The 27,616-nt window shown below is 34.5% G+C and overlaps 1 protein-coding gene across 1 annotated transcript in view; it reads left to right on the top strand.

Annotated features, from left to right (window-relative positions):
• The window catches only part of GALNTL6 (polypeptide N-acetylgalactosaminyltransferase like 6), a 1,706,608-nt gene that overhangs the window by 1,615,138 nt on the left and 63,854 nt on the right, over nucleotides 1–27,616 (top strand). Inside the window, 2 exon segments of the mRNA XM_053700241.1 lie at nucleotides 6,540–6,656; nucleotides 21,354–21,503. Coding sequence (XP_053556216.1) covers nucleotides 6,540–6,656; nucleotides 21,354–21,503 — 267 coding nt within the window.

Here is a 27,616-nt window from a genome sequence, read left to right on the forward strand (position 1 = left end):
CTTTCAACTAAGAATACCAAGAGATCAAAGCAAAATTGGTGATAAAAGTAAATTGGAAAATTGTTTAAAATTACATGCCCTATCTGAATCATGAAAGTTTATTTTGGCCTAGACTGTCCCTTTAAATTCTGAAATGGTGGAACCACTGAAACACAGACCATAACTAGTCATAAAATGTTAGCATTCCTTAATTCGATAGTCCACTTATAGACATTTCAAAGTAACATTTAACCAAGTATAGGGAGAACTAGTGAGAGAGAGAGAAAAAAAAGGGAAAGAGGAAAGAAAAAGAGGTAAGGTTAGAGAAGGAGGAAAAGATTAAGGAGGGAGGACTATCTCAGGACCACAACACTGTACCTGTAGTTTTTGTTTAATTTCTATCCCATCACAGATGGACTTTAAGTATGTAGGTGAGAAAAGCAAAGTGAAGGAAACACCTTATTACCAGCTAATTTCATACTATATAGATTCATGTAAGATCCAATAATACCAAACCTTCTGGAAGGTTTCTTGGTTATCTAATATAAAAGCTGCCTGAGCTGACATATTGTAATAATGTTTGATCTTGAGTACAATTTCCTCCCAGGAGGGAGCCCCCTCCCGCCAGTGACGAGCTATACATACCCTTGTAGCTGTGCATGTTATCTTGATAAATTGATTTATGTGTTTATTAAATTTCTTAAGTCTAATATGGAGTAATGCTTGTTCCATAGATAGTTTTATTGGGCTATCTAAAATAGAGCTTAGAAATCGGGAGAGTTGGTTCCAGATTTTGTGTGAGTGGGAACAATCCCACCACATATGTTTATAACTGCCCTCTTCTCCACACCCTCTGTAACTAAGTTTGGACCCATTTCTGGTAGCATGTGAAGTTATCAATGGGGTGAGATACCATCAAAAGTTGATCTTAATACAGCTTTCCAGCATATCTGCACTTAACAATCCCCTCCCAGCGTTATACAGAATTGTATGCCATTTATGTGTTTCTATATCTTTGTTGAGATCATTTTCCCATTTAATTTGCAATGTGGTTTAAGAGTTCCATGTTGCGGATTGGATTGCCTGGTATAGTTGTGTTATAGTTTTCTTGGGTCTAGACCTCACACTGCACATGATTTCTAAAGTAGTGAGTGGGTTATTAGCAATTGCCGGCAAAAGGTGTTGTATAGTAGAGGTAAGTTGTAGGTATAAAACCCAGTCAAGTTTGAGTGGGAGTATATATACTATATTTAGCCCATTCACCCCAGTATGGGACATTATAGTATGAGTATTTTACAATATCCCTAGTCTGAGATAAGATTCTACTACTACTGACCATACAGCAATGCAATGATCCAGATGTACAGGATGGTACAACACTGTGTTTTTATGTTCTAATCACTTTTTATTTCTATAATTAATAAAGTTAAGTTTTAACCTCTCTAATCCGGATGATAATTAATACATTATTTCTCCACTGGTAATATTGTACCTAATCCATTCTAGTGTTGTTGAGTGCTATATATGTACATTCTTTTCCAGTGGCTCACTGGTTCTGCGTCTTATCCCAAAATACTGGAAACAGTCTGTTATACCCACCATTTCACAATGGCGAGGAGTTATCACTTCCTCATTGCACCTTGGCAAATATCATTTTACACATAGCAAATAGATGATTATCAGTCTATATCATTTCTATGGGAAGAATATATAAATCAAACCCGCTCACTCCTATCAAACACTTAATATGAAAGTCGACCTGTTCATTACAAGACTACTCATAATTCCAGTAGTAATTCAATGTCTAATATCCTTCCATGTTTATATTGAATGTTAACTTATATGCCTGATGTAATTATAGAACTCTTTGCAATCACTGTAAATGTGTAATGTTCTACCTAAATAAATATGTACACACATATAGACATACTATATATACAAGTGCATTGGAGCCCTTTGCTGTCAAGTAGAGGAAAATACATTTTTATGCAATATTCATATTTAATAAAGGTTTTAACTATGTATTTACTGTAAATATTTCACATTCCACTATCTATACCTGTATATAATCATGTCTAATAAAATGTCTATTTCACTACGTGAAGAGCATTAGAATGTGAAATCTTCATATTCTCATGTTGCATTAGTGCACTTGAGAGTATGTGATCAGATTTGCATGTCTGTAGTTTTTTTTTGCATTGACTTCTATGGGGGGAATACATTGACGCGCGTGATAACCTAAGTTCGACTTTTTGCGCGCATCGGGTTAGCACTTGTTCAAAAATAGTTTACTTTCAATTTGTAATACGACAGCTACCTGAAGTGTGCAAAAAGCTTAAAGGGTTTAATACCACTCCACTTGTAATCTGGCCCTTATTTGGCAATTTATAATCACATTTATTATTTTATAACAAATGTTAAATAAAGTAAATAAAATAAAGGCTATGGGGCCTATTTATTAATGTGTGAGCGGACATGATCCGATATTGCGGATCATGTCCGCCGCACATTGATAAATGCCGACAGCATACACTGTCAGCATTTATCATTGCACCAGCAGTTACTGGATCGGGTTGATTTTCGGCGATGTCTGTCCGCCGCCTCAGCGCATCAGAGTCTTTAGACCGCTGCTTCATAACTTGTATTTCTGGCGAGCCTGAAGACTCGTCAGAAACAAGGGGTATCAAGTTCCATACACAGCTTGATAAATAGGCCCCTATGTGTATTACTTGTTTCCACTGCATGTTCAGGATATTTTATAACTCGTTCCAATAACATGTAAAAAATATAGCACAGAAAACATAGAATAGTGTAATACAGCAAGTTCTATGTTGTGTCAAATCATATGTCACTCAGACTTATGATATACTACTCTGACAGGCTTCAGTTGTGTCTGTGAACACCCTCCCCCGTAGATGTGAAGACATAAAAGATAAATATACATAATATAGTGCAATATTGTATATGTTAAAAACCAATATAGATCCTTTGTCAATCCAATACTCACTCTGCATAGAGCTCTTGTGCAAACAATGGCATGAGAGCAGGGTTTCTTAATCATCCTGATTGGATCTAATTGGGATGATTTAACTCTGCATGCCTTGAGGTGGCAGATAGGCTAAGCAGCAGCGGTCATAAAGGGACATGAAACTTAAAAAAAATATTTCTCGATTCAAACAGAACATGTGATTTTAAACAACTTTCCAATTTACTTTTATTATCAAATGTGCTTCATTCTATTGGTATCCTTTCTTGAGCAACGATACACTGCTGGGGCTATCAGAACACATCTGGTGAACCAATGAAAAAAAGGCATATGTGTGCAGTCACTAATCAGCAACTTGCTCCCAGTAATGCATTGCTGCTCCTGAGCTGACCTAGGCATGCTTTTAAAATAAGGATACTATGAGAATAAAGCAAATTAGATAATAGAAGTAAATTGGAACATTGCTTAAAATCACATGTTCTGTGTAAACCATGAAAGAATCATTTTGGTTTCCATGTCCCTTTAAAACAGCAGCTACTTAACTAGCATTTCAGGCTCGCTTGTGCAAGCCTGGATCACTTGAGCCCCCAAGCTGCATCTGCGGCTTCATAAATGGAACCCATTGTCTATTTTTACATATCCTCAAGTTATATAAAGGACTATGTTTTATAATTCTCTTGTTTAGTATCTCTCTTATCTGTTCTGCAATTAGAATACAGCACGTCACAACCAGTAACTTTATAAAATCCAATATAATATTTCAATTTTTGATTGCTGGATTCATAATTTGAAAATAGTATCCACATTGTACAGAACCTTTCAAATAGTTGATAAATAACTGGGGGGATAATTGTTACACAATTTGAATGTGAAAAACATTCACCTATCCTTAAATTTCCAATAAAAAAATAAATAAAAAATTATTAAACCAAAACATCTGATCTGGCCACTGCAGAAAATGTTGAGGTTGAGTAGTTTAATAGTATATTTATTATAAGAATTTCCTCAGGGCTGGCTTTTTGCCTGGAATATTTACTTTCTGATAGATGTGTAAAATAGTTTAGATGGACCAATATGATGTGATTTATTACTATAACCTGCAGATACATAACAACCTACAATAACATCAATAGAATCACAAAAGAGTACAAAAATGGAATACACTTGTATTGCGTACAATATATCTTTGTATGTCATTTTTTTCAGTATAAATATCAATTGTAAAATAAATTCACTTTAGTACTTTGAATTAGTGATTGTATCAGAACAAATTGTCCTGCAACTAAAATAAGTCAAATGTTGTCTTAATTAGTTATTAATAAATATCATTAGTCCTATTCTACAGCTGCTGGAACATTTTAATCAATGAATCATATTTTATATCCTGTAATAACCTTTTAGAGAATTCGACTTACTGTTTGTCAGATCAATGTGTCTTTCTAAAATTATATAACTGTTCTTCTAAGTGAAGGTAAAATTTGATGAATCAGTGCCCTGTTTTAAAAAATACTGTTAAAAACAGGGGCACTTCCATTCATCAAAGTTTAAATTTCACAGTTTTTGTAAAAATACTTACCTTTTATTCTGGAAGCCGATCCCGTGCTTCCCCCGTCTATCGCAAGTCTCTTCATAGAAATGTAAACTTTGATGAATGAAAGTGCCCCTGTTTTTAAAAATATTATTAAAAACGGGCACTTTCATTCATCACTGATTCATCAAAGTTTACCTTCACTTTAATTTATATTTAACAGCTATATTCTGTTTATTATTTTTGCATTATTTTAATAATAATTGATAGTTAAAGGGGCAGTAAATTCAAAATTAGACTTTTATGATTCAGATACAGGTCTAGATTACAAGTGGAGCCAAACAATTTTGCAAGGGTTTTCACAATCGTTTGCGCTCCATTTAAATTGTGCTCATATACATAACAAGTCGATTGCACTAGCACAATTGCGATTTACACTAGAATCCTTACTGCAATCTCATAGCTGTGGTCAACTATTTTCTGAAAATAAAAAGTGTAAGAAAATACATTACAAAGTACACTTACACTCATAATAACATGCAGAATTATTAAAAAATATATATATTGCATTCAAAAGTTGCAAGGGCTCAAAGATATGAGATGTCGCGTGTTAGAAAAAAAATATACATATACATGTCTAAAGATTGATATGTATGTGTATCTATATATATATATATGTCACACTGAGAAAGTCCATCACTCACTTAAATGCTCTCAGCTAAGATTAAAAGCAAAAATGGAAGGGTTAGTTACTGCATCTGGGCAAATGGGACAAGCCCAGGTACTACGTCAAGGTCCCTTCCAAAACCTGGGTCCCTATAACCAGCCAAACAATGCAGGCTTTCACTCAAACAAACTCGGAACGAGTGAAGGGTGCACACGCTTATGTAGTCATCCTAGACATATACAAAACATGGAAGGGGACTGCACTCTCAGACTGGACCGGGTACACATTCTATGACCCTGTAACATACTCAGTCCTGGGTGCTCAATGGCACTCACAGAAAGCTGTGCTGTCCCCAGAGTCACAGGCAGTTAACCCCAGAAAGTTCTGGGTGCAAGGCCCATAGGGAAAATTTAAAAAAAAAATATACAACATACAGAGAATGTCCAGCACTCACTTACAAGCTCTCAGCTACGATTAAAAGCCAAAGTGGAAGGGTTAATTACCTCATCTGGCCAAATGAGAAAAGCCCAGGTACCAGGTCATGGTCCCTTCCAAAACCTGGGTCCTTAAACCAGCCAAACAATGCAAGCCCTTAATCAAACAAACTGGGAAAGAGTGAAGGGTGCACAAACTTTTGTAATCACCCTAGACATATACAAAACAGGGAAGGGGACTGCACTCTCAGACTGGACTGGGTACACATCCCATGACCCAGCAATATGGTCAGCCCTGAGTGATTGTTCCTCTGTTATTTATCAACTATTTGAAAGGTTCTATAGAATGTGGATGCTATTTTCAAATTAGTATTAATTTGTTTTGTAATTTTCCCTATGGGCCTTGCACTCAGACCTGTCTGGGGTTAACTGCCTGTAACTCTGGGGACAGCACAGCTTCCTGTGAGTGCCATTGAGCACCCAGGCTGAGCGTGTTACAGGGTCATGGGATGTGTATGCAGTCCAGTCTGAGAGTGCAGTCCCCTTCACTGTTTTGTGTATATATATATATATATATATATATATATATATATATATATATATATATATATATATATTAATGTATTTATATGTGTCCACAAAGTATTTCTAAAGAATATGAAAAAATCAGACTGAATCATAAATGGTGACAAATTAAATGAACTCACATTTAAACACAATGACATTGTGTCTAAAAGTTACACTTTACTTTTTTCCCTTAACAAAATGCCTACGGGAGCATAAGCAGATGAATATTTAGTAATGACAAACAAGCAACTTATTGGTAATTTTTGCTATTAAACAGGTTAAATGTCTCAATGTGAAATCATGTAGGCAAAACTTGGTAAAAAGCATCAAAATTCTAGTCTGTCTTTATAGAACATAAATGCTATTTTTTTTTTACAGATTCGAAATGTGGCCTCTAACCTCTGCATTGACAGCAAACATGGGGCAACAGGAACTGAAGTGAGACTGGACAATTGCATAAAAGATGGCTCTGAGAGGACCTGGTCACATGAACAGGTATTCTATATGTTAGAAAAAAGTTCCCAAAGTGTTACCACCAAGGATCCATAGGGGGCGCACTGGTAGTCCAAATTAACAAATAATGCTCACTCTAAATGGGGGTCCCAACCCAAAGTGAGAACAAAAATATTCTGGACAGAGCGGCTGCTCTTCTCCAAATGACCAACGAACATTTAAAGATAAATGGGAAAAAAAGAAGGTGCCTCCGAGTGCAATATATTTCCACAGCGTGAATGCAGTGTGTAAGTGATACAATTATACTCACAAACAGAGCAGCACCAAATGTGCTTATTGAAGCCTGCTGGGATCTCTCAGGGTCCCAACTGATCACAGGGAGCAGCAGACACCGCACCTGTTATCAGTAAATTGGGACACTGAGAGATCCCAGCAGACTCCAATAAGCACATTTGGTGCTGCTCTGTGAGTATAATTGTATCACTTACACACTGCATTCACGCTGTGGAAACATATTGCACTAGGAGGGGCCTTCTTTATTTTCATTTATCTTCAGATATTCTATATGTTATAGTGGGTTAAGCATTTTTACAGTGATAATTGATCCATGATTAGGACCAGATAGGATGGTAACATAAATACACATATGATGTAATTATTTTTACAAATGGGATTGCTACACTTATTGCTACCCTGTGAAGCTGTTCCTTTTAGACCAGGGGTGTGACATGAGGGACCATACTGGATTCTTTCATTCCTTCTGAAGATTGAAGGGCATTTTATAGAAATGTGATTAATAAAAAAGCTTTAAATTCCATCTGGAATATTTGTTAAAGATTCTCAGCACAATGTGTGTATCTTAATTGTGTTTAATATAATATGAAGTATAGCTAGACTGATTTCCAAAAAACCCTTAGAATGCAACCTCCAAAAAATGGAAATGGAAAATAGCCCCCCCCCCCCCAAAAAAAAGCAACCTTCGCCTGGTTTAATGAGTATAGAAGTATTTAGCAGTTTATTGAAATTTTCTGTACCGCCTTGGATATTGCTATATTAGAACATTTAGAACAGTGTTTCCCATAGCATTTTACTTTGAGACACTGCTTTTTTGTTTTAATCAAGTGAGAATGGAAGGTCTGATATAGTTTGCTACATTTGACTAAAATAAATATATATAGAAGTAGAAAATAATTTTTCCAAACTGCTTGGGATTGGAAAAGGTTAAGTTTCAGAATAGTTTGGATTTTGGAATATTTACATCTGTTAAATAGGACAGTTTGATAGGGTATGGAACTAAGGGGCATATTTATCAAGCTCTGTACGGAGCTTGAATCTGCAGGGGGCGACATTATTTGCATTTTAAAACTCAAAAAACAAACTAAAAAGAAGCAGAGAAAATTGTGACTTATAGGCACACAAAAATAAATAAATATTAATTAAAAAGTTTGGATTTCAGAATAAGTTTGCATTCTAAAATTCTGGATTTGGGGATTTGTAGCTGTATGTATGTATGTATATATATATATATATATATATATATATATATATAAATATATATATATATATATATATATATAAACAAAGTTCATGGGTACATGCACTCTCACCAACACTGCAACTGCCAGGGTGCTCTTAGGGGGTATTGAGTAGATAGTAGAACAAAGCACTCACTGGACTTCAGACTTCAACCGTGAAATAACTTTAATGTGACGTTAAAGGGACATTTGTGTCCCGAAACGTCACATTAAAGTTATTTCACGGTTGAAGTCTGAAGTCCAGTGAGTGCTTTGTTCTACTATCTACTATCTATATATATATATATATATATATATATATATATATATATATATATATATATATATATATATATATACTGTATATATATATATATATATATATTAAAAACCTAAATGTTTATTAAATATACACCTTGTAATTTATAAGACTTTCGTGAAGTCTTGTAATAAAGAGACATGTCATCAGAGTGTGAACACATACCAAACAATTTAACATCTTGTTTGTTGCTCTTATTTCATTACATTTTCAAACTCATTTCCATGACTATGTGTATAATGTGTAGAAAATCATACCTCTCAGCATTTACTGGATGTTTTCTGGGATTTGGTATCCAGTGGGATCTGTGGGCTGTGGACTATGGGTGCTTTGTGAGCAGAGCTGCAAGCTAAAGTTAATGGTTTGCAGAAAAAACACAAGGCATGACTTGTGTGTTTGCCACAACAGAAACAAGTAATGAAATTGACTAGGGATGGGCGAATGTTTCTAAAAATTCAAAATTTAAAATGAATTTTGATACATTCGTTCGTTCAAATCGAATTTCGAATGTTTATATAACATTCTAACATTCTATTTTATAATTTTCATTTTCAAATTTTTCAATAACATTTGAAAATATTTGTTAGAATAATAGAATGTTTAGCTATGTATTTTATATCACATTCAATTTCAAAATGTAATATTCAAATGTGACATTCGAATTCGAAATAGTGTTTCTAGTCTACAACTGTGTTTTATAAATGTAATATTTGAATTTGAATGCTACATTCGAATTTGAATGTCACATACGAAATAATATTTCTAGTCTAATACTGTGTTTTATAAATGTAATATTCTAATTTGAAATAGTATTTCTAATCTAATACTGTGTTTTATAAATGTAATATTCGAATTCAAATGATACATTCGAATTCAAAATAGTACTTCTAGTCTACAATCGTGTTTTATAAATGTAATATTCGAATTTGAAGGTCACATTCGAATTCGAATGTAACATTTAAATTCAAATGGGACATTCGAAAACTGTAAATAACATTCGAAAATAGAATTTTTAAGATTATTAGTTCTTATCAACATTCGATTATGTAAATTGAATTTTTCTACAATAACATTCGTTCTAACATTTGAATTAGAATATAAACACATTCGCCCATCTCTAAAATTGACAATAAAATGTAATTGGTGCAAAGGATTAAAACATCTTTAGCACAGGGGTGTGAAAAAAAATATTAGTGCTGTATAAGCTTTGTTGTATTCACACACGCACATTTGAAGCTCCAATGCAGCTTTAGATTTGTGTGTATTTACTGTCAGTATTTAACCTTCAAAGACTGTGATATTCTAGTCTGAAAAAAAATATAATTTTATTTGGATTTGTTTCCTTGATTAACAAAACATTTACATCACCTTGAAGGTGCAAATGTTGTATTTATTTTTTGTAACAAATTAGAATATGTCAATGGCACTAAAATTATAGCTGCAGGTCTTTTGTGTAGCTTTCTACCAGCTTTGAACATCTGTTTTATAGAAGTTTAGCCTGTCAATTTCAAGGTTATTTAATGTTTTATTTATTTAATATTTTGCTTACAGGGCCATGATACCAAAATGCTGAACCACTTGAAAGTGATGTAGCATAGCTGTAAAAAAGCTGACTATAAAATATCACCTTAGCATCTCTATGTAAAAAAGAAACTTTACCTCAAAAGTTCCTCAGTAGCCACATACCATTGTAAAGAACTTCTAAGCAGCAAATCAGTATGTCTGTCCCGGGACAGCTAAGGGAGTGAGCTTACGTGCACACTCATCTCATTTCCCTATTCAGCTTAAGGAAGTTTACTATGAAATCTGATGAGAGTTTAGTCAAATCTCATGAGATCACAGTGAATGAGTTCATGACCTCAGCACTGCTGATGCTGATTGGCTGCTGTTCATTTCTTTGTTTTTGTTTTTTTTTACCTGCAGCTGAGCAACAGCTGAACTATAACTTTTTACACAGAATTTACTCTGGTGAGCTGAGGAAATTTTGAGGTAAAATATCTTCCTTTTTTACATAGATATGCTCAGGTGATATTTACCTGTCAGCTTATACTGCATCAGTTTCAAGTGATTTATCATATGAGTATTATGTCCCTTTACTATAAAAATACAGAAACTAGCATAATGTTTGCTGGGGAAATCCTAAGTAAGATTGACTTAGATGGGTTCACTCAGTAATTTCTTAAATTTAATCAGTTGTTTTAGGATAAACTTGTAGTAAATGCAAACTTGAGAGGCTCCAGGAAATTATTTACTGAAAAAATTGACATTTAGGGCTAGAATATGGGTGCGATCCAGCTCGCGCATTAACTTCGCTAGAGAGAGGCTTTCTGCTTGTGTCGGTTTGCACTCGTATTACAAGTTGAAAGAAAAAGTAAAAAAAGATTGCGATTGCATTAATCTCTTCTCACATAGACTTCAAAGGAGTGTGAAACTGCAAAAGAAAACTAACACCCATACTCGTGCGCTAACACGACTGCGTATATTCAAGAGCACTAAATCTGACGTGAAATATTAATATTTCAAATATGAATGTTCTTCACATAGCAGAATATTTTCTATTTATTCTTAAATATATAGTTCTCTATATGTCTGTATATACCAATACCTATATATCTATTGCTATACATATATATATATATATATATATATATATATATATAGGTATAGATATGTATTTTACATAAACAGTTTAAAATATAGATATATATATATATTTAATAATAAAAAGATATTATTTTGTTACTGAAATATTGCATATAAAATATTTTAAAAAATGAATAAAAATGAATAAACATACTGTAAAATATTCTAATTTATATATATATATATATATATAAATATATATATAAATATGTATTTACTATAAAAAAGTACATTATGCTTTAAGTCAAAACATTTAATGAGAAATATGTACACAAAATTTACAGTAAAACACATGAATACATTTGTACACAAATTTATACATACATATACTGTACATATTTAGTCATGCATATGTACGTATCTTTATGTTAAAGCTATTTGCATGCCTGAGACCTCATATCTTTGAGCCCTTATAACTTTTTAAAGCAATTTTTTAAAAATACTTTTTATCAGACAGAGTGTAACTGTACTTTTAAATGTATTTTTGATGTTTTTTGTGCAACTTTTTGTCTTGTGTAACAGTTAACCAGAGCTCTGAAGTCGAGATCTCACTGCACGCTAAATTTAATTGCGCTCAAGTTAATGCATTTACTTTCAACTCAAAATACACGCGCTAATTCCAACACATGCAGAGCCGCAAAATAACCCTTCTTGCTCGTGCGCTACATTTAGCACTCCACTTGTAATCTAGCCCTTAAAAGGAGAAGGGTATAGAAGGGTTAAAAAACTATTTCCAGGACCATATTCAGAATAACAAGATTATATGTGAAAGCCAGCGTGGTTTTATGATAGATAGGTCAAACTGATGTAATTATCTTCTGTGAAGTATGGAACTTAGCCAAAGGGAATGCAGTTGATTTAGTTTTACTGGTTCTTTCTAATTTTACTAAAGCTTCTGATACAGCATCATGCAGGAAATGGCTATAAAAATCAAGTCATTTAAATGTAATCTGTTTATTAAGTACGATCTCTATTTATGCTAAAGGCACTAAATTATGTGGGTAAATAAAATCAGAACAGAAAGTACGGTCTATGCAGAAATGGACAAAAACGTTAAAAATCAGTTTAAGCATAGAGAAATATCAGACTAAAAAACATACTAAATAAAATAAGCCACATTTCTGGAAATACATTTCTTTTATACAACTATAAATGATTCAAAGACGGGCAAACATAAAGAGATGTACACACATAAATATGCTAAGAACATCATATGGGGTAGATTTACCAAGCAGTGGTTGCTGCAATCTACCTTTGAAGTTACCGTCTCGCCGGAAACTTAAGTTAAGAAGCAGCGGTCATAAGATCGCTGCTCCTTAACTCGTCCGCCACCTCTGAGGTGGCACCCCCTGCTAGCAGCCGATTGTCCGCGAATGTGCAGGGGGTGGCATTGCACAAGCATTTCACCAGAAACGCTTGTGCAATGTTAAATGCAGACAGCGTATGCTGTCGGCATTTAGCGATGTCGGGCAGACATGACTCGCTAGAGCGAACCATGTTAGCCCACCGCTAGATAATTGGGACCCTATGTCTTGTTAGTTTCAACTGATTGCTTTAAGCATAGTGAACTAGTAAGCAAAATAACATTTATATTAATAAAATACTGCCGTATTGCGATGGGGCTTTTTAATGTCTAAGAAGCTGCAATTTTACATTTTCTTGAGTGGAAAGAGAAAAAGAGAGGCCATCAAGTCACCTTTACTAACCCCCAACTTAGAGACATGGAAGTCCAAACTAAACTGCTATGAATGAGACAGAGCATATGTTTTTTAATATCCTTTGCTAAACCAGCAATAATGTTTGTAACAAAGTTTTATACATTAGTGCTAAAGAACCGTGCACACTCCTGAGCCTACCTCAATATGCTCTTATTAACAGGAGCTAGGTTTTAACAAAGAATACCAAGAGAAAATATTTGTTTACAGAAGTAAATTTGTGGGGTTTTTTTGTTTGTTTGTTTTTTCAAGTAAAACTAAATGAATAGAAACTTTGATGTCAGAAAACGCCATTTTTTTTTATCAGAAAGGAATTAAATTTAACCTATATGAGACACAAAATTCACCTCTAGAAGTTTAGCTGATTACTATAAATCAAACAAAGGATAAGAGATCAGAAGCCATTTAAAATTCCAAACATTTTATTAATCTAAAGTATTTTATTGTCTCATGACCAGACCTGTATATTTGGCAAACCTAGACAGTTACCTAGTGCAAAAAGGGCCTATGGGGCATTCCAACCTGGGCACTCATGGCTTCCATTAACAAGTCAATAAAATGTTCAAAATTTAAAGACCTTGCCCGTTTAATTTCTGCATATGTACATTGTAAATGTATTTTATTAGGCTCACTGTACATTTGCCCACTAACACATCTAGGGTGCATTAAACTCTTGTGAAGACTCTGTATTGTTCTACTCTAAAAATATAAATACAATATTAAAAAAACTGTTACTACTTATTGTCGTATTTAAATTATTGAACAGAATAAAAATAATGTGCCTTCTGACACAAAGAAACTAGCATATAAACGATGTACTTTAATACCTTGAAAAAGTTATAATTGACTATTAAAATGATTTCTTCTTCAGTGTCATATTGCAGTTAGGAATATGTACAGTAGAGGGCAGTGCAGTATTAGACAAAAAGAACAGATATGTATAAAAAAAAAAAAAAAATTAAAGAATCAATTCTTCCGGAGTTTGCAGTGGCTAGGAACTTTCATCACATCTGACAGGTTATATTGATCTGCTAAAGGTGCATTTGATAATGATTTGATAAAGGTACATAGTATATCTTCCCTTTCAATAACTGCCAAATAGGATATATATATATATATATATATATATATATATATATATATATATATATATATATATATATATATATATATATATCTCAAAACAAAGAAATATAAATTTATCCAAAGGAAGGTAGTGAACACCAACTGCCCCTAAGACACAGCATTACCATATCTGGCATAATACCCTTATATATTTATTAATGAATAAATCAGCATAAAGTCCAACAACCACATAGTGAAAAGTAAATCTACAAATTAATACATTTATTGAACATCATTATGATTGATTATATCAAAGCCACCCATAAAGAGTTCATAAATAATGTCCCTTGGTTCTTATGATCGTTTGGCCAATATTTTTGGGAGCTCCCTTATGTCATCCAATTGTGAAAAACCAAATCAGTCCCATAAGTATGTAATTTCACCACATGTAAGAAAATAAGAAGACCTGAATTCCCCTTTACTGTTGCAAATCACCTAATCAAAGGTACACATGGAATTAAGATACCTTCACACATATCCAGTCCATAAAGTGAAGTAAAATTACTCACACAGTTATTAAGGCTTAACCAAGACTCTCTTATTGTAGAGAGGGCGACACCGCCACTTATACTCATGGTGTTGATGCTTCCCTCCAGTTCATAAACTCACACTGGTTTAATGTGTGGTTTGTTGATTTGCCTTCATCACCGCTTTTTATTCCACAGCACGGTTACTTTGTTACTTGCCTTGACTTTGCGCGGCTGAATACGGCTCCATGTATGATTAAACGGTTCTCATGCAAATTTCATCAGTTTCTAGATGATCACTGCACTGTGTATTTCTGGACTGTAAGATCCCAAAGTGACCTATCAGAATAAAGAGTCAATCAATGCCATCATTCTTTAAATGCACTTAGAACGATGGAGCAGCTGACTGCTACGCAAGTTTCACCCCTAAAAGCACGGGGCTTCTTCTGGCTTAGTTATACACTGGTTTCACCCCTAACAGCATGGGGCTTGTTTTGGCTTAATTAGATCCAAGCATCAGGCTCCTCATCACTGCCTTTATTCTCAAGCAAATAATTGGCAGGTTAACATACTGAGGTAATATGTTTTATTTTTGCCAAATCACTATTGAAAGTTTTGTGAGGTAACTATTCATGTTTTTGTCTTTGTTGCTGCAGTGATTGCTGACAAAAGGTTAATAGGCCCAGAAATGATCCAGTAAATCTGGATTTTTGTATGTTCTGTGATTTCCAGTCCAAGCGCATGACAATTCTGATGTGTTAATTCCCTGTTAAATAAAACCTCAGCATATACATGGGGGAAACTAAACATGTTCCAAATTGTGCAACACTTTTGTGATGCCTTGCTTCATCACCCCTTGCCTCCTAACCTCGCTGATATTTTATATCACATATTAGGGCTTTCCCTTACCTGACCTCCTACTGCTAAACTTCAGTGTAACAAAAGACAACAGATAAAGAAAATTACAGAAAAAAAAAACATACAGCAAACAATGTGAATAATTCCACAGCGACCTGTGGTGGGAGTACTGCACACAATTAATATTGATGACTTCGCCGGCTGGATGAAGATAGAAGAGGCTGCCTGGATGAAGACTTCGCCGGCTGGATGAAGATAGAAGAGGCCGTCTGGATGAAGACTTCTTGCCTCCTGGATGATAACTTTGCCGGCTGAATGGATCCTTCAAGCGGGACTTCAAGAACTGTAAGTGGATCATCGGGGGTTAGTGTTAGTTTTTTTTAAGTGTTTTTCGGGTGGGTTTTATTTTTAGATTAGGGTCTGGGCAGTAAAAGAGCTAAATGCCCTTTTAAGGGCAATGCCCATACAAATGCCCTTTTCAGGGCAATGGGTAGCTTAGGTTTTTTTTATAGTTAGGGTTTTTATTTGGGGAGGTTGGTTGGGTGGTGGGTTTTACTGTTGGGGGGGTGTTTGTATTTTTTGTTACAGGTAAAAGAGCTGATATCTTTGGGGCAATGTCCCACAAAAATCCCTTTTAAGGGCCATTGGTAGTTTATTGTAGGTTAGGGTTTTTTTTATTTTGTGGTTAGGCGTAAAAAAAATATTTTTGATAATTTTTTTTGTTATTTTTCGTAATTTAGTGGGGGGGTTTGGAACAGTGTTTTTTTGTGATTTAGTACTTTTACTAACGTTTAATTGTGTGTATATATATATATATATATATATATATTTGATTGTATATTTAAATAATTTTAGTAGGGTTATGTTTTTGTAATATGCAATTTAGTTTATTTAATTGGTAGTTTCATTTAATTTTAGTATAATAGTTAGGGTAGGTTAATTAATAGTTTAAAAATGTTTTAATTATACAGGTAAGTTTTCATTTCTATTAAGATACGGATCTTGTAATTTAAATTTAAATTTAATGGGTTGTTAGGTTTAGTGGTTAATAGCTTAATTTAGGTTTTTGCGATGTGGGGGGCTGACGGTTTAGGGGTTAATAGGTTTAGTTAGGGGTGGTGATGTGGGAGGCCAGAGGTTTAGGGGTTAATACATTTATTTAGTGGTGGCAATGTCGGGAAGCGGCGGAATAGCGGTTAATATATTTATTAGTGAATGCGATGTTGGGGTTATTAGGTTTATTATAGTGGCGCCGATGCAGGAGGTCGGCAGTTTAAGGGTTAATAAATAGTTTATGGGTGTTAGTGTACTTTGTAGCAGTTTAGTTGTTATAAATAAAGTTGGGAAAAAAACGAATAGCAGCCTCATCGATGACTGTTAGTTAACAACAGTCTGATGCTCATCCCCCGTACTTGGTGCGTGTGTTTTTGACGTCTTTTTTTATCAATATGGAGATCATATTCAGATCCACGGCCGCGATGTTTGGTTAGGTGATCGTATTGACACCCGCGAATGCAACATAGTTGACAGCTTGATAAATATCCCCCCTTACTTGTAACTTGTAATACAAGTTCAATTTAACTTGTGTGAAAACGAACGCGAAAACCCAATATTGCTCGTGCGCAATCTTTAGCGCTCCACTTGTAATCTGGCACTGTTTATTTTTAACTAGATGCTGTTTGCTGCAGTGTCGTATACAAGAACACAAAAATATGAAGCTGCAGAATCAATCAATCTCCTAGATTGCACTATAATGTCAATAACATTCTAAGCTCCGGTGCACATTACAACTCCTTAATGCCTATTGTGATTAATGTGGAGTCCTCTAAGGATGTTAAAAAATGTAATTAACACTCAAGCAGGTGATTATTTAATAATAACCCCTTCATTCTCAAAGACACAATGATAACACATTTTCTGCATGGATTGAAAATCACAATAACATTTTCAGCTATTTAAAAACCATGGCTAAGATTTCTATTTTACTAATCATTTTTTTAGAGAACTGTATGGCTAGATAAATGTATCAGTTTAATTTAAAATTTAATTGAATCTTGTCATACTATGCATTTCTATTTTTAAATGGGCATTAAATATTTCCATTACGTAACTATTCTTTTGTTTAAATAAAATTAAAGGGGCATTATAGTATTTTTTTATATATGCATAAGAAATTATTCCCTATGTTTTAAAATGTCTGCATATATAGTAAATGTTTAAATAGTATTTAAAAATGTGTATTTTAATCATCTTTCTTTAATCGTCCATGGACACACCCACTTGAAAATTCCCTTCAGGATTGTATTCTCATCTCCATTGCTGTAGCCAGCTGATAAAAATGAGTTCTAGGTCTAACGCAGAGAATAAGTTAACGTGGTTGTGATATCCAAAGTCCTTTGGTTGGCGTGCGGCAGGTTCGCTTGCGTGCAAACATTTTTACTATTAACTTATAATATGTACAATCTCTCGTGTGCAAAAATATTCTACCAAAGTTTTCACTTGAACTCGAACATGTAACAGAACAGTTATATACAATGAAAAATTATATTTTTGTATGATTGAATAGTTTCAATGTTGGAAATCTTGAAGTTTTACCAAAACAAAATACACAGGGTGAGAACTGTTTAAAGCCTACTATTGTAAATAGGAAATGCTGTGGCTACTTTCTTCTGTAACATATAGATATTCCATACTGTTCATTTTCATTCTAGGGCAAAACCTAAAAAAAAAATAATTAAAAAAAAATGTTAATTACAATTAATTAATTAAAAATATGTATAATAAGCAATTTTATAGTATAACACATATAAATAACACATCCAACACCTATACCCACTAGACCAAAATTGCCCTAGTTTAAATGGATTGATCAGTAATGTCATAATTTATTTTCATTTAAAAAAAAAAATACTATTTGGTAAAACCTCACCTTGAGTATGGAGTGTAGTTCTCTCAAAAAAAGACATGGCAGACTTAGAAAAAGTTCAATAAAGGGCCACAAAACTATTAAGGGGAATGGAGAATTTAAGCTAGGAGGAGCTAGAAAAAAGGCTCTTGAGAGGTGACATGATTACTTTATATAAATATATTCAAGGTCCATATACAGAGATGGCAGAAGCTCTGTTTATTCCAAGAAAATTGTTTGTAACAAGAGGTCAAAATTTAAGGCTGGAGGAAAGGAGATTTAATCTCCAGAAATGTAAACAATTTTTCACTGTTCATTGTGGAACTCAATACCTGAGGAGGTAGTAAATGCCAATACCTTAGATATATTTAAAAATGGTTTAGATACATTCCTGGCTAGAAACAGAATTCAGGGATATGATTTATTGTGTTAAATGTGTCACCGTTTTAAAATCCAGCTCAACTGGAGCTTTTATTATAAGTATAATCCAATTTTTTATAGGTTGAACCTGATGGACAACCTCATCTAATATGTTACTATGTATTTCACTACCTCAAAATATTTTGGTTCTTGTTACAATAGCAAAACATGAGATTGTAATTTCCAAATTGTCTATTACATTTTTCAGATTTTTGAAAACTCATACAATGGATCTTCAAAGCGAACAAACATCCCTTAATGGGACAGTGTAACATAAAATAGTTTTTCCTAAATGTGTTTCCAATAACTTGTGACAAATTGCTTCTTTTGTTTTTTTTTTCTGTATATGATTTTGCTAGCAGTCCATCACCTCTAGAAGCATCGGGGGTTAAAAGCTGTCCTGGTGTGAAGTACAGGGTGGGAGGCTGGGAGCTTACTTGCCCAGCCCTGCACAGCAGCAGACATCAAAGGAAAATGAGTGATTTACATGCCCCTCTCACCTTGCTTCATTGCTATTGTCTTCTGTGCATGTAGCACTGTGTCCACTGAGAGAGATGGCACCGTGCTCAGATGAGGAGAAAGAGAGGGAATTGACAGTGTCAGGGAGCGAAGATCCAGAAACTGCAGTTTTTGCTTCTTGAATTTCCAGGACAATTTAAATTTCAATGAGAATGCTCACTATAGGCCAGTGTCACAAAAATCATCAAAATATATTACAAAATAAAGTTACACTCATAACAACAACATTTAATAAAAATTATTTATAAAAAAATATTGCACACAAAAGTTATAAGGTCTCAAAGATATGAGGTCTTAGGTGTTAGAAAAAAGGAAGGCCAAGGGCTTTAATGAAGAGACACATACATATAGATGTGTAAAGATGGATATATATATATATGTATATACTGTATATGTATATATACAGTATATATCTGTATATATGTGTGTGTGTACATATGTGTATATATGTATTTACAGATATATATACACATATAAACACATAAATACATATGTATACATATATAGACATATATATATAAGTGCATTGGAGCCCTTTGCAGCTAAGTAGATGAAAACATGTAAAATCATATTTAATAAAGTGTTAGACTGTGTATTTATGTTAAATATTTCATATTCCAATGTTCTTCACATAGGGGAATATTTTATAAGTATTTATAAAATGATATTCCTATATATATCTGTATATATCTATACCTATATATATATATATATATATATATATATATATATATATATATATATATATATATAAAGGTATAGATATATATAGTACAAAAATACCATGATATGTACGTATATATAGAAATATGTATGAATAAATAGAACATATTTTGCTATGTGCAGAACATTTGATTGTGAAATATTCATATTTTCATGTCTGGTTGGCGCACATGACAATATGCGATTGGTTTGTGTGCCGGTAGTGTGAGTTTTTTTCCATGTTTTTTTCTCCATTGACTTCTATGGGGAAAAGGTTATCGTGCGCCCAATATTCTAAGTTCGGCTTGTAGCGCACATCAGGTTATCGCAAGATCAATAACTTTTTACTTTCAACTCATAATACCAGGCAACCTGGTGCTCGCAAAAAGTTTACATCTATCGCAAAAGCGCTAAATAGGGCGTCACTTGTAATCTGTTCCTAAATCTTTTAATAGGACAAAATAGTTACACAATTTTAAAGGATAATTAAAATGAATTTCATTTCACTTATACAAACTTTACCTGCGTTGTGAGTAGTCACACCAAAAGATATTGTTTAATCTGTTGTTTTACTCCAAATGAAACTCCTCATAAACTTAGAGACGCAATAAAGTTAAAATTAAACATTCATGATTTTGAAAGAGCATGCAATTCGAAAAAAAAAACCTTCCAATTTACTTCTGTTATAAAATGTAGTTTGTTGCGTGTTTTTTTGTTTCATTAGCGCACTATGGCAGCAGTGCTTCTAGTCCTGTATACCTTTGCTTGGAATGTTACAAACACAGCTGTCACTGAGTGCTAAAAACACATGCACGATATGGGGCTTATTTAACATGCTGCGAATGCAGCAGTTTGCACGCGAGCCTTTGGTTCGCTGGAAACATAAGTTAAGAAGCAACTGTCATAAGACCACTGCTCCTTAGCTCATCCGCCGCCTTTGAGGCTTCCAGCGGTGAGAACATGCTAGTTCTACATGTGTGTTGTTATAGCCCTGAAAGCGTCTTGTGCCAGGGGTTAAGCACTGTAACAAATATATGCAGAATACAGTATGTGTATTATTTCATTTTAGTGCTATCTCCCTCTAAAATGCGTGTCTTTTCACTACTCACTGAGAGCACATGGAGGACATACTGCATAGTTGACCTTTCAACTTACTACAGTGATTGCTTAGATCAGTGCAAAAGATCCTTTACAACTGGTTCAAATTGGCAAACACACAGGAAAAGTAGACATACTGAAGGAATATTTCCACTAGTGTATCCCTGGAGAGCACAGAAATAACAAATCCATACATAAATAACATTGCGTGGTTCTAAAATATAAAATTATTTGTGCAGATTTTTTGCAATTTAGTATTCTCTAAATCTCTAATAAATACAAAATGCCTATAGAAAACAAATATCTTATTATCTGTTTAAACATTCTGTACCCTCACCTACACCACAGCCTGACAGAGTTATGGTAAAATCCAATGTCTGAGCAATACTATCACAGACTGTGTCACACAGATATATTTCCCTTCTTTTAACCTTGTTTGCTGGTTTTTTTCTAGCTTTTCACCTTTGGCTGGAGAGAGGACATACGCCCAGGGGAACCTCTTCACACTAGAAAATTCTGCTTTGATGCAATTTCTCATAACAGTCCCGTCACGCTATATGACTGTCATGGTATGAAGGGTAACCAGCAATGGAGTTACAGAAAGGTAAGATGTATTGGCTCAATATTCTCTTTAGTCAATTAAATTCCCAAAGCTCTGCAGTAGCTTGTGGCTGAAAATTCAGCTCACCCCATATTTGCATTTCTTCAACAGCAGGTTAACTTGCTGCTTTCTCCTCTAAAACTATATATTTTTTTCTACAATAGCATCTTAATAGTATAGATAAGATGATGTGTTTATCAAAGGGATTGTCTCTTATAAACAGCATATGTCTAAAAGAGATTGTGTGTACTTTAAATAACACAATGGTTATCAAAGTTGCAGAGTGTGTAATTGATGGAAAAAAAAGACTGCGACCAAGGAAATATGTTCTCAGACAAGTACCTAACAGAGTTTAGGCACCTACATATTGTACAGTAATATACATCATATCTATAGCTTGTGCCTTACAGAGTTCTTTTAGATATACTGTATATATAAACTGTATCCCTGATACTGAGTTTGTATCTGGCAGAAAGACTAAGGTCCCAATTTATCAAAGGTCTTGCGGACCTGATCCGACACTGCGGATCAGGTCCGCAAGACCTCGCTAAATGCGGAGAGCAATACGCTATTCGCATTTAACATTGCACCAGCAGCTCACAAGAGCTGCTGGTGCAACACCGCCCCCTGCTGACTCGCGGCCAATCGGCCGCCAGCAGGGAGATGTCAATTAACCCGATCGTATTCGATCGGGTTGATTTCCGGTGATTCCTGTCCGCCTGCTCAGAGCAGGCGGACAGGGTTATGGAGCATCGGTCTTTAGACCGCTGCTTCATAAGTTGTGTTTCTGGCAAGTCTGAAGACTCGCCAGAAACACGGCCCTTCAAGCTCCATACGGAGCTTGATAAATGGGCCTGTAATAGTTTAAAGAAAATGTGAAAAGCATTAAAAGGTCTAATGAAAAATGTATAATAAAATATGTAAAATGTGTCTTAAATTATTTGTGTTTAAGAGAGCTGTGTAAATGTGTGTGTCTTTGTTTGTAGGAGTAAGTGTATGTGTGTGTGTATCTTTGTGTGTGAGTGGGCATACATGTGTGTGTATGTGTGTATCTTTGTGCAAGGGAGTGTGTGAATTTCTTTGTGTATGTGTATGTGTGAGCTTGTACACGTGTGTGTTTGTGAGTGCAGATGGGTATGTGTGAAAGTGTCTTTGAGTGTGTGAGTAAATGTACACTCGTGTGTGAGCTTATGTGTGTGTGGGAGTGAGCATGTACACATGCGTGTTTGTGAGTACAGATGGGTATGTATGGAATTGAGTGCCTTTGAGTGTCTGAGTGAGCGTACACTTGTGTGGGAGTGAAAGTATGAATGTGTCTGAGCTAGGAATAGGTAAATGTGCTTAAAGTGCAATTCATTTAGTAGAACGAATAGTCCTGTGGACATTCGTTTTGGATAATCGAATGTTAATAAGAATGAAAGTCCATTAAAATTCGGTAATCGAATGTTATTTCTGGTTTTTGAATGTTACTTTCGTTTTCGAATGTTCATAATTTGATCAGATATCCACATTCAAAATTTCAAATGTAACATTCGATTTAACAAATACTATTCAGTAGTTCAATAGTTCATGTGGTAAGGTATTTAGTAAATTTATACATAAGAGATACAAATATATTGATTTGAATGTTTCTATTTCAAATATTGAATAATTAAAATATTACATTTAAAGGGACAGTCTAGTATAAATTAAACTTTCATTATTCATATAGGACTTTTAATTTTAATCAACTTTCCTATTTACTTTTATCATCAAATTTGCTTTTTTCTCTTGGTATTCTTAGTTTAAACTAAACATAGGTAGGCTCATATGCTAATTTCTAAGCCTTTGAGGGCTGCCTCTTATCACATGCTTTTTAAATCTCTTTTCAACACAAAGAGACAGAAAGTACACGTGGGCCATATAGCTAACACTGGCCTAGATTTAGAGTTAAGAACTATTTAATAGCTAAAATAGTTAAATAATTACAAAATTACCTGTAAAATAAATCCTAACCTAAGTTACAATTAAACCTAACACTACACTATCAATAAATAAATTAAATAAACTACCTACAATTATCTACAATTAAACCTAACACTACACTATCAATAAATTAATTAAATACAATATCTACAAATAAATACAATGAAATAAACTAACTAAAGTACAAAAAATAAAAAAGAACTAAGTTACAAAAAATAAAAAAATATTTACAAACATTAGAAAAATATTACAACAATTTTAAACTAATTACACCTACTCTAAGCCCCCTAATAAAATAACTAAGCCCCCCAAAATAAAAAAATGCCCTACCCTATTCTAAATTAAAAAAGTTCAAAGCTCTTTTACCTTACCAGCCCTGAACAGGGCCCTTTGCGGGGCATGCCCCAAAGAATTCAGCTCTTTTGCCTGTAAAAAAAACACATACAATACCCCCCCCCCAACATTACAACCCACCACCCACATACCCCTAATCTAACCCAAACCCCCCTTAAATAAACCTAACACTAAGCCCCTGAAGATCTTCCTACCTTATCTTCACCATACCAGGTTCACCGATCGGTCCTCGGAAGTGTTGATCCAAGCCCAAGCGGGGGGCTGAAGAGTGACGTCCATCCTCGGCTGAAGTCTGGATCCAAGCGGCGGCTGAAGAAATCCATCATCGGGCTGAAGTCGGAAGTCTATCATCGGGATGAAGTCTTCTATCAAGCCGCATCTTCAATCTTCTTTCTTCTGGAGGGGAGCCATCTTCTTCCAAGCCGACGCGGAACATCCTCTTCAACCGACGCCTACTCGCCGAATGACAGTTCCTTTAAATGACGTCATCCAAGATGGCGTCCCTCGAATTCCGATTGGCTGATAGGATTCTATCAGCCAATCGAAATTAAGGTAGGAATATTCTGATTGGCTGATGGAATCAGCCAATAAGAATCAAGTTCAATCCGATTGGCTGATCCAATCAGCCAATCAGATTGAGCTCGCATTCTATTGGCTGATCGGAACACTTCCGAGGACCGATCGGTGAACCTGGTATGGTGAAGATAAGGTAGGAAGATCTTCAGGGACTTAGCGTTAGGTTTATTTAAGGGGGGTTTGGGTTAGATTAGGGATATGTGGGTGGTGGGTTGTAATGTTGGGGGGGGTATTGTATGTGGTTTTTTTTTACAGGCAAAAGAGCTGAATTATTTGGGGCATGCCCCCCAAAGGGCCCTGTTCAGGGCTGGTAAGGTAAAAGAGCTTTGAACTTTTTTAATTTAGAATAGGGTAGGGCATTTTTTTATTTTGGGGGGCTTTGTTATTTTATTAGGGGGCTTGGAGTAGGTGTAATTAGTTTAAAATTGTTGTAATATTTTTCTAATGTTTGTAAATATTTTTTTATTTTTGTAACAGTTCTTTTTTATTTTTTGTACTTTAGTTAGTTTATTTCATTGTATTTATTTGTAGATATTGTATTTAATTAATTTATTGATAGTGTAGTGTTAGGTTTAATTGTAGATAATTGTAGGTAGTTTATTTAATTTATTTATTGATAGTGTAGTGTTAGGTTTAATTGTAACTTAGGTTAGGATTTATTTTACAGGTAATTTTGTAATTATTTTAACTATTTTAGCTATTAAATAGATCTTAACTATTTAATAGCTATTGTACCTGGTTAAATAAATACAAAGTTGCCTGTAAAATAAATATTAATCCTAAAATAGCTATAATATAATTATAATTTATATTGTAGCTATATTAGGGTTTATTTTACAGGTAAATATTTAGATTTAAATAGGAATAATTTATTTAATAAAAGTTAATTTATTTTGTTAGAATAAAATTATATTTAATTTAGGGGGGTGTTAGGGTTAGGTTTAAAATTAGCTTTAGGGGTTAAAAAATTTATTAGAGTAGCGGTGAGCTCCGATCGGCAGATTAGGGGTTAATAATTGAAGTTAGGTGTAGGGAGGGCAGATTAGGGGTTAATACTATTTATTATAGGGTTATTGAGGTGGGAGTGAGGCGGATTAGGGGTTAATAGCTTTATTATAGTAGCGGCGGCGTGCGGACAGCAGATTAGGGGTTAATAAGTGTAGGCAGGTGGAGGCGACATTGTGGGGGGCAGATTAGGGGTTAATAAATATAATATAGGGGTCGGCGGTGTTAGGGGCAGCAGATTAGGGGTACATAGGGATAATGTAAGTAGCGGCGGTTTACGGAGCGGCATATTAGGGGTAAATAATAATATGCAGGGGTCAGCGATAGCGGGGGCGGCAGAATAGGGGTTAATAAGTGTAAGGTTAGGGGTGTTTAGACTCGGGGTACATGTTAGAGTGTTAGGTGCAGATGTAGGAAGTGTTTCCCCATAGATAACAATGGGGCTGCGTTAGGAGCTGAACGCGGCTTTTTTGGAGGTGTTAGTTTTTTTTCCAGCTCAAACAGCCCCATTGTTTTCTATGGGGGAATCATGCACGAGCACGTTTTTGAAGCTGGCCGCGTCCGTAAGCACCGCTGGTATCGAGAGTTGAAGTTGTGTTAAATATGCTCTACGCTCCTTTTTTGGAGCCTAACGCAGCCATTCTGTGAACTCTCAATACCAGCGGTATTTAAAAGGTGCGGCCAGAAAAAAGCACGCGTAGCTAACGCACCCCTTTGGCCGCAGAACTCTAAATCTAGGCGACTGTGTTCAGGCACAGGAGGATATTTAAGATCTAGCACAAAACAATGCTAAATTTAAGACAATAGATAATAAACACAGTCACAGTCATGTGATCAGGGGGCTGGAAGAAGGTTCCTAGATACAAGGTAATCACAGAGGTAAAAAGTTTATTAATATAACTGTGTTGTTTGTGCAAAACTGGGGAATGGGTAATAAAGGGATTATCTATCTTTTAAAACAATAACAATTATATGGTAGACTGTCCCTTTAAAGACAGCATTAAAAATACTATTACAAATATATAATTTTGAAATATCGCATAATTCGAATCAAATTATTAGAAAATTCAAATTGAATATTGCATTTAAAGAAAACATTAGAAATGCTATTATATTAAATGAATGTTAGAATGCTGTACAAACATTTGAAATTCCAAACGAACTAACAAATGTGTTAAAATTTGTTTTATTTTGTTGAATGCTGCAAAACATTTGCCCATCCCTAGTCTGAGTTTTAAGTGTGTGTATGTTTGTGACATGTGCTTGGAAGTGAGCATATGTGTGGGAGTGCATGTATATTTATATTTATATGTATATTTAAAGATCACATGCTAGAATAGTATTGGGTCAAACATTTACCATGACATGTTATCCCTCAAAAGTAATACATATTATACCTTAAGCAAAGACACACTGTTGCAAAACTGTGTATATGAGCCATAAGGAATGTATTCACTTAACCTTTTAGCTGTGTGCAACTCAAAACAGTCTGTTGTATTATAAATGGGTTTATAATCTCACATGTGTTGTTGCCACAACCTGGTTGTTTGCAGGAATTAAATTGTTACAAAGTTCTTACTCATAACACTCTTGTTTCCAGGTACACATAGAGTGTTAACTGTATATATGTTCAGCTGGGTGAGTTTTACATATGCACTGTAAAGTATTATGTTTCTCCTTTGTAGGTATATATGTTCAAATAGCCTCCAAATTCTCCAGTATTCCAGTATAGTATAATGTATCACAAGTAGACAACATGAGGATATATTGGTGGTATCGAACTAACTTTGTGTGTTTGTAAAAACATCAACCCAGGTTACTCACGGTTATCCGGCCCCACTATGCGGGATGATGGAAAGTTTTCAAACACTCCTCCTCCTCACCAGATAGCCCCTATTCAGTACAGAACTTGTAGCTTAGAAATCTCTGCGGTGTATCTCACACACCAAAAAGAATCCAGCAATACCACAATGGCGAAAAATAAGCAATCATAGTCCGAGCTGAATCATCACTGTATATTTATTATCACATCAAGGAAAACAAAAGGTTCCACCACTCCACACACATCAGCTACATCCAACGCGTTTCCTGCTGCTAAACAGCACTTCGTCAGGGATACTCACAGCTGTCTGATTACACCTTTTATTTGGCTCACCACTCATTCCCAAAATTTAAAGGTATATTATCGCTTACAAATTCAGCGGCATATTACTAAC

This window comes from Bombina bombina, chromosome 2, assembly GCF_027579735.1.
Source record: "Bombina bombina isolate aBomBom1 chromosome 2, aBomBom1.pri, whole genome shotgun sequence".
NCBI classification, from domain to species: domain Eukaryota; kingdom Metazoa; phylum Chordata; class Amphibia; order Anura; family Bombinatoridae; genus Bombina; species Bombina bombina.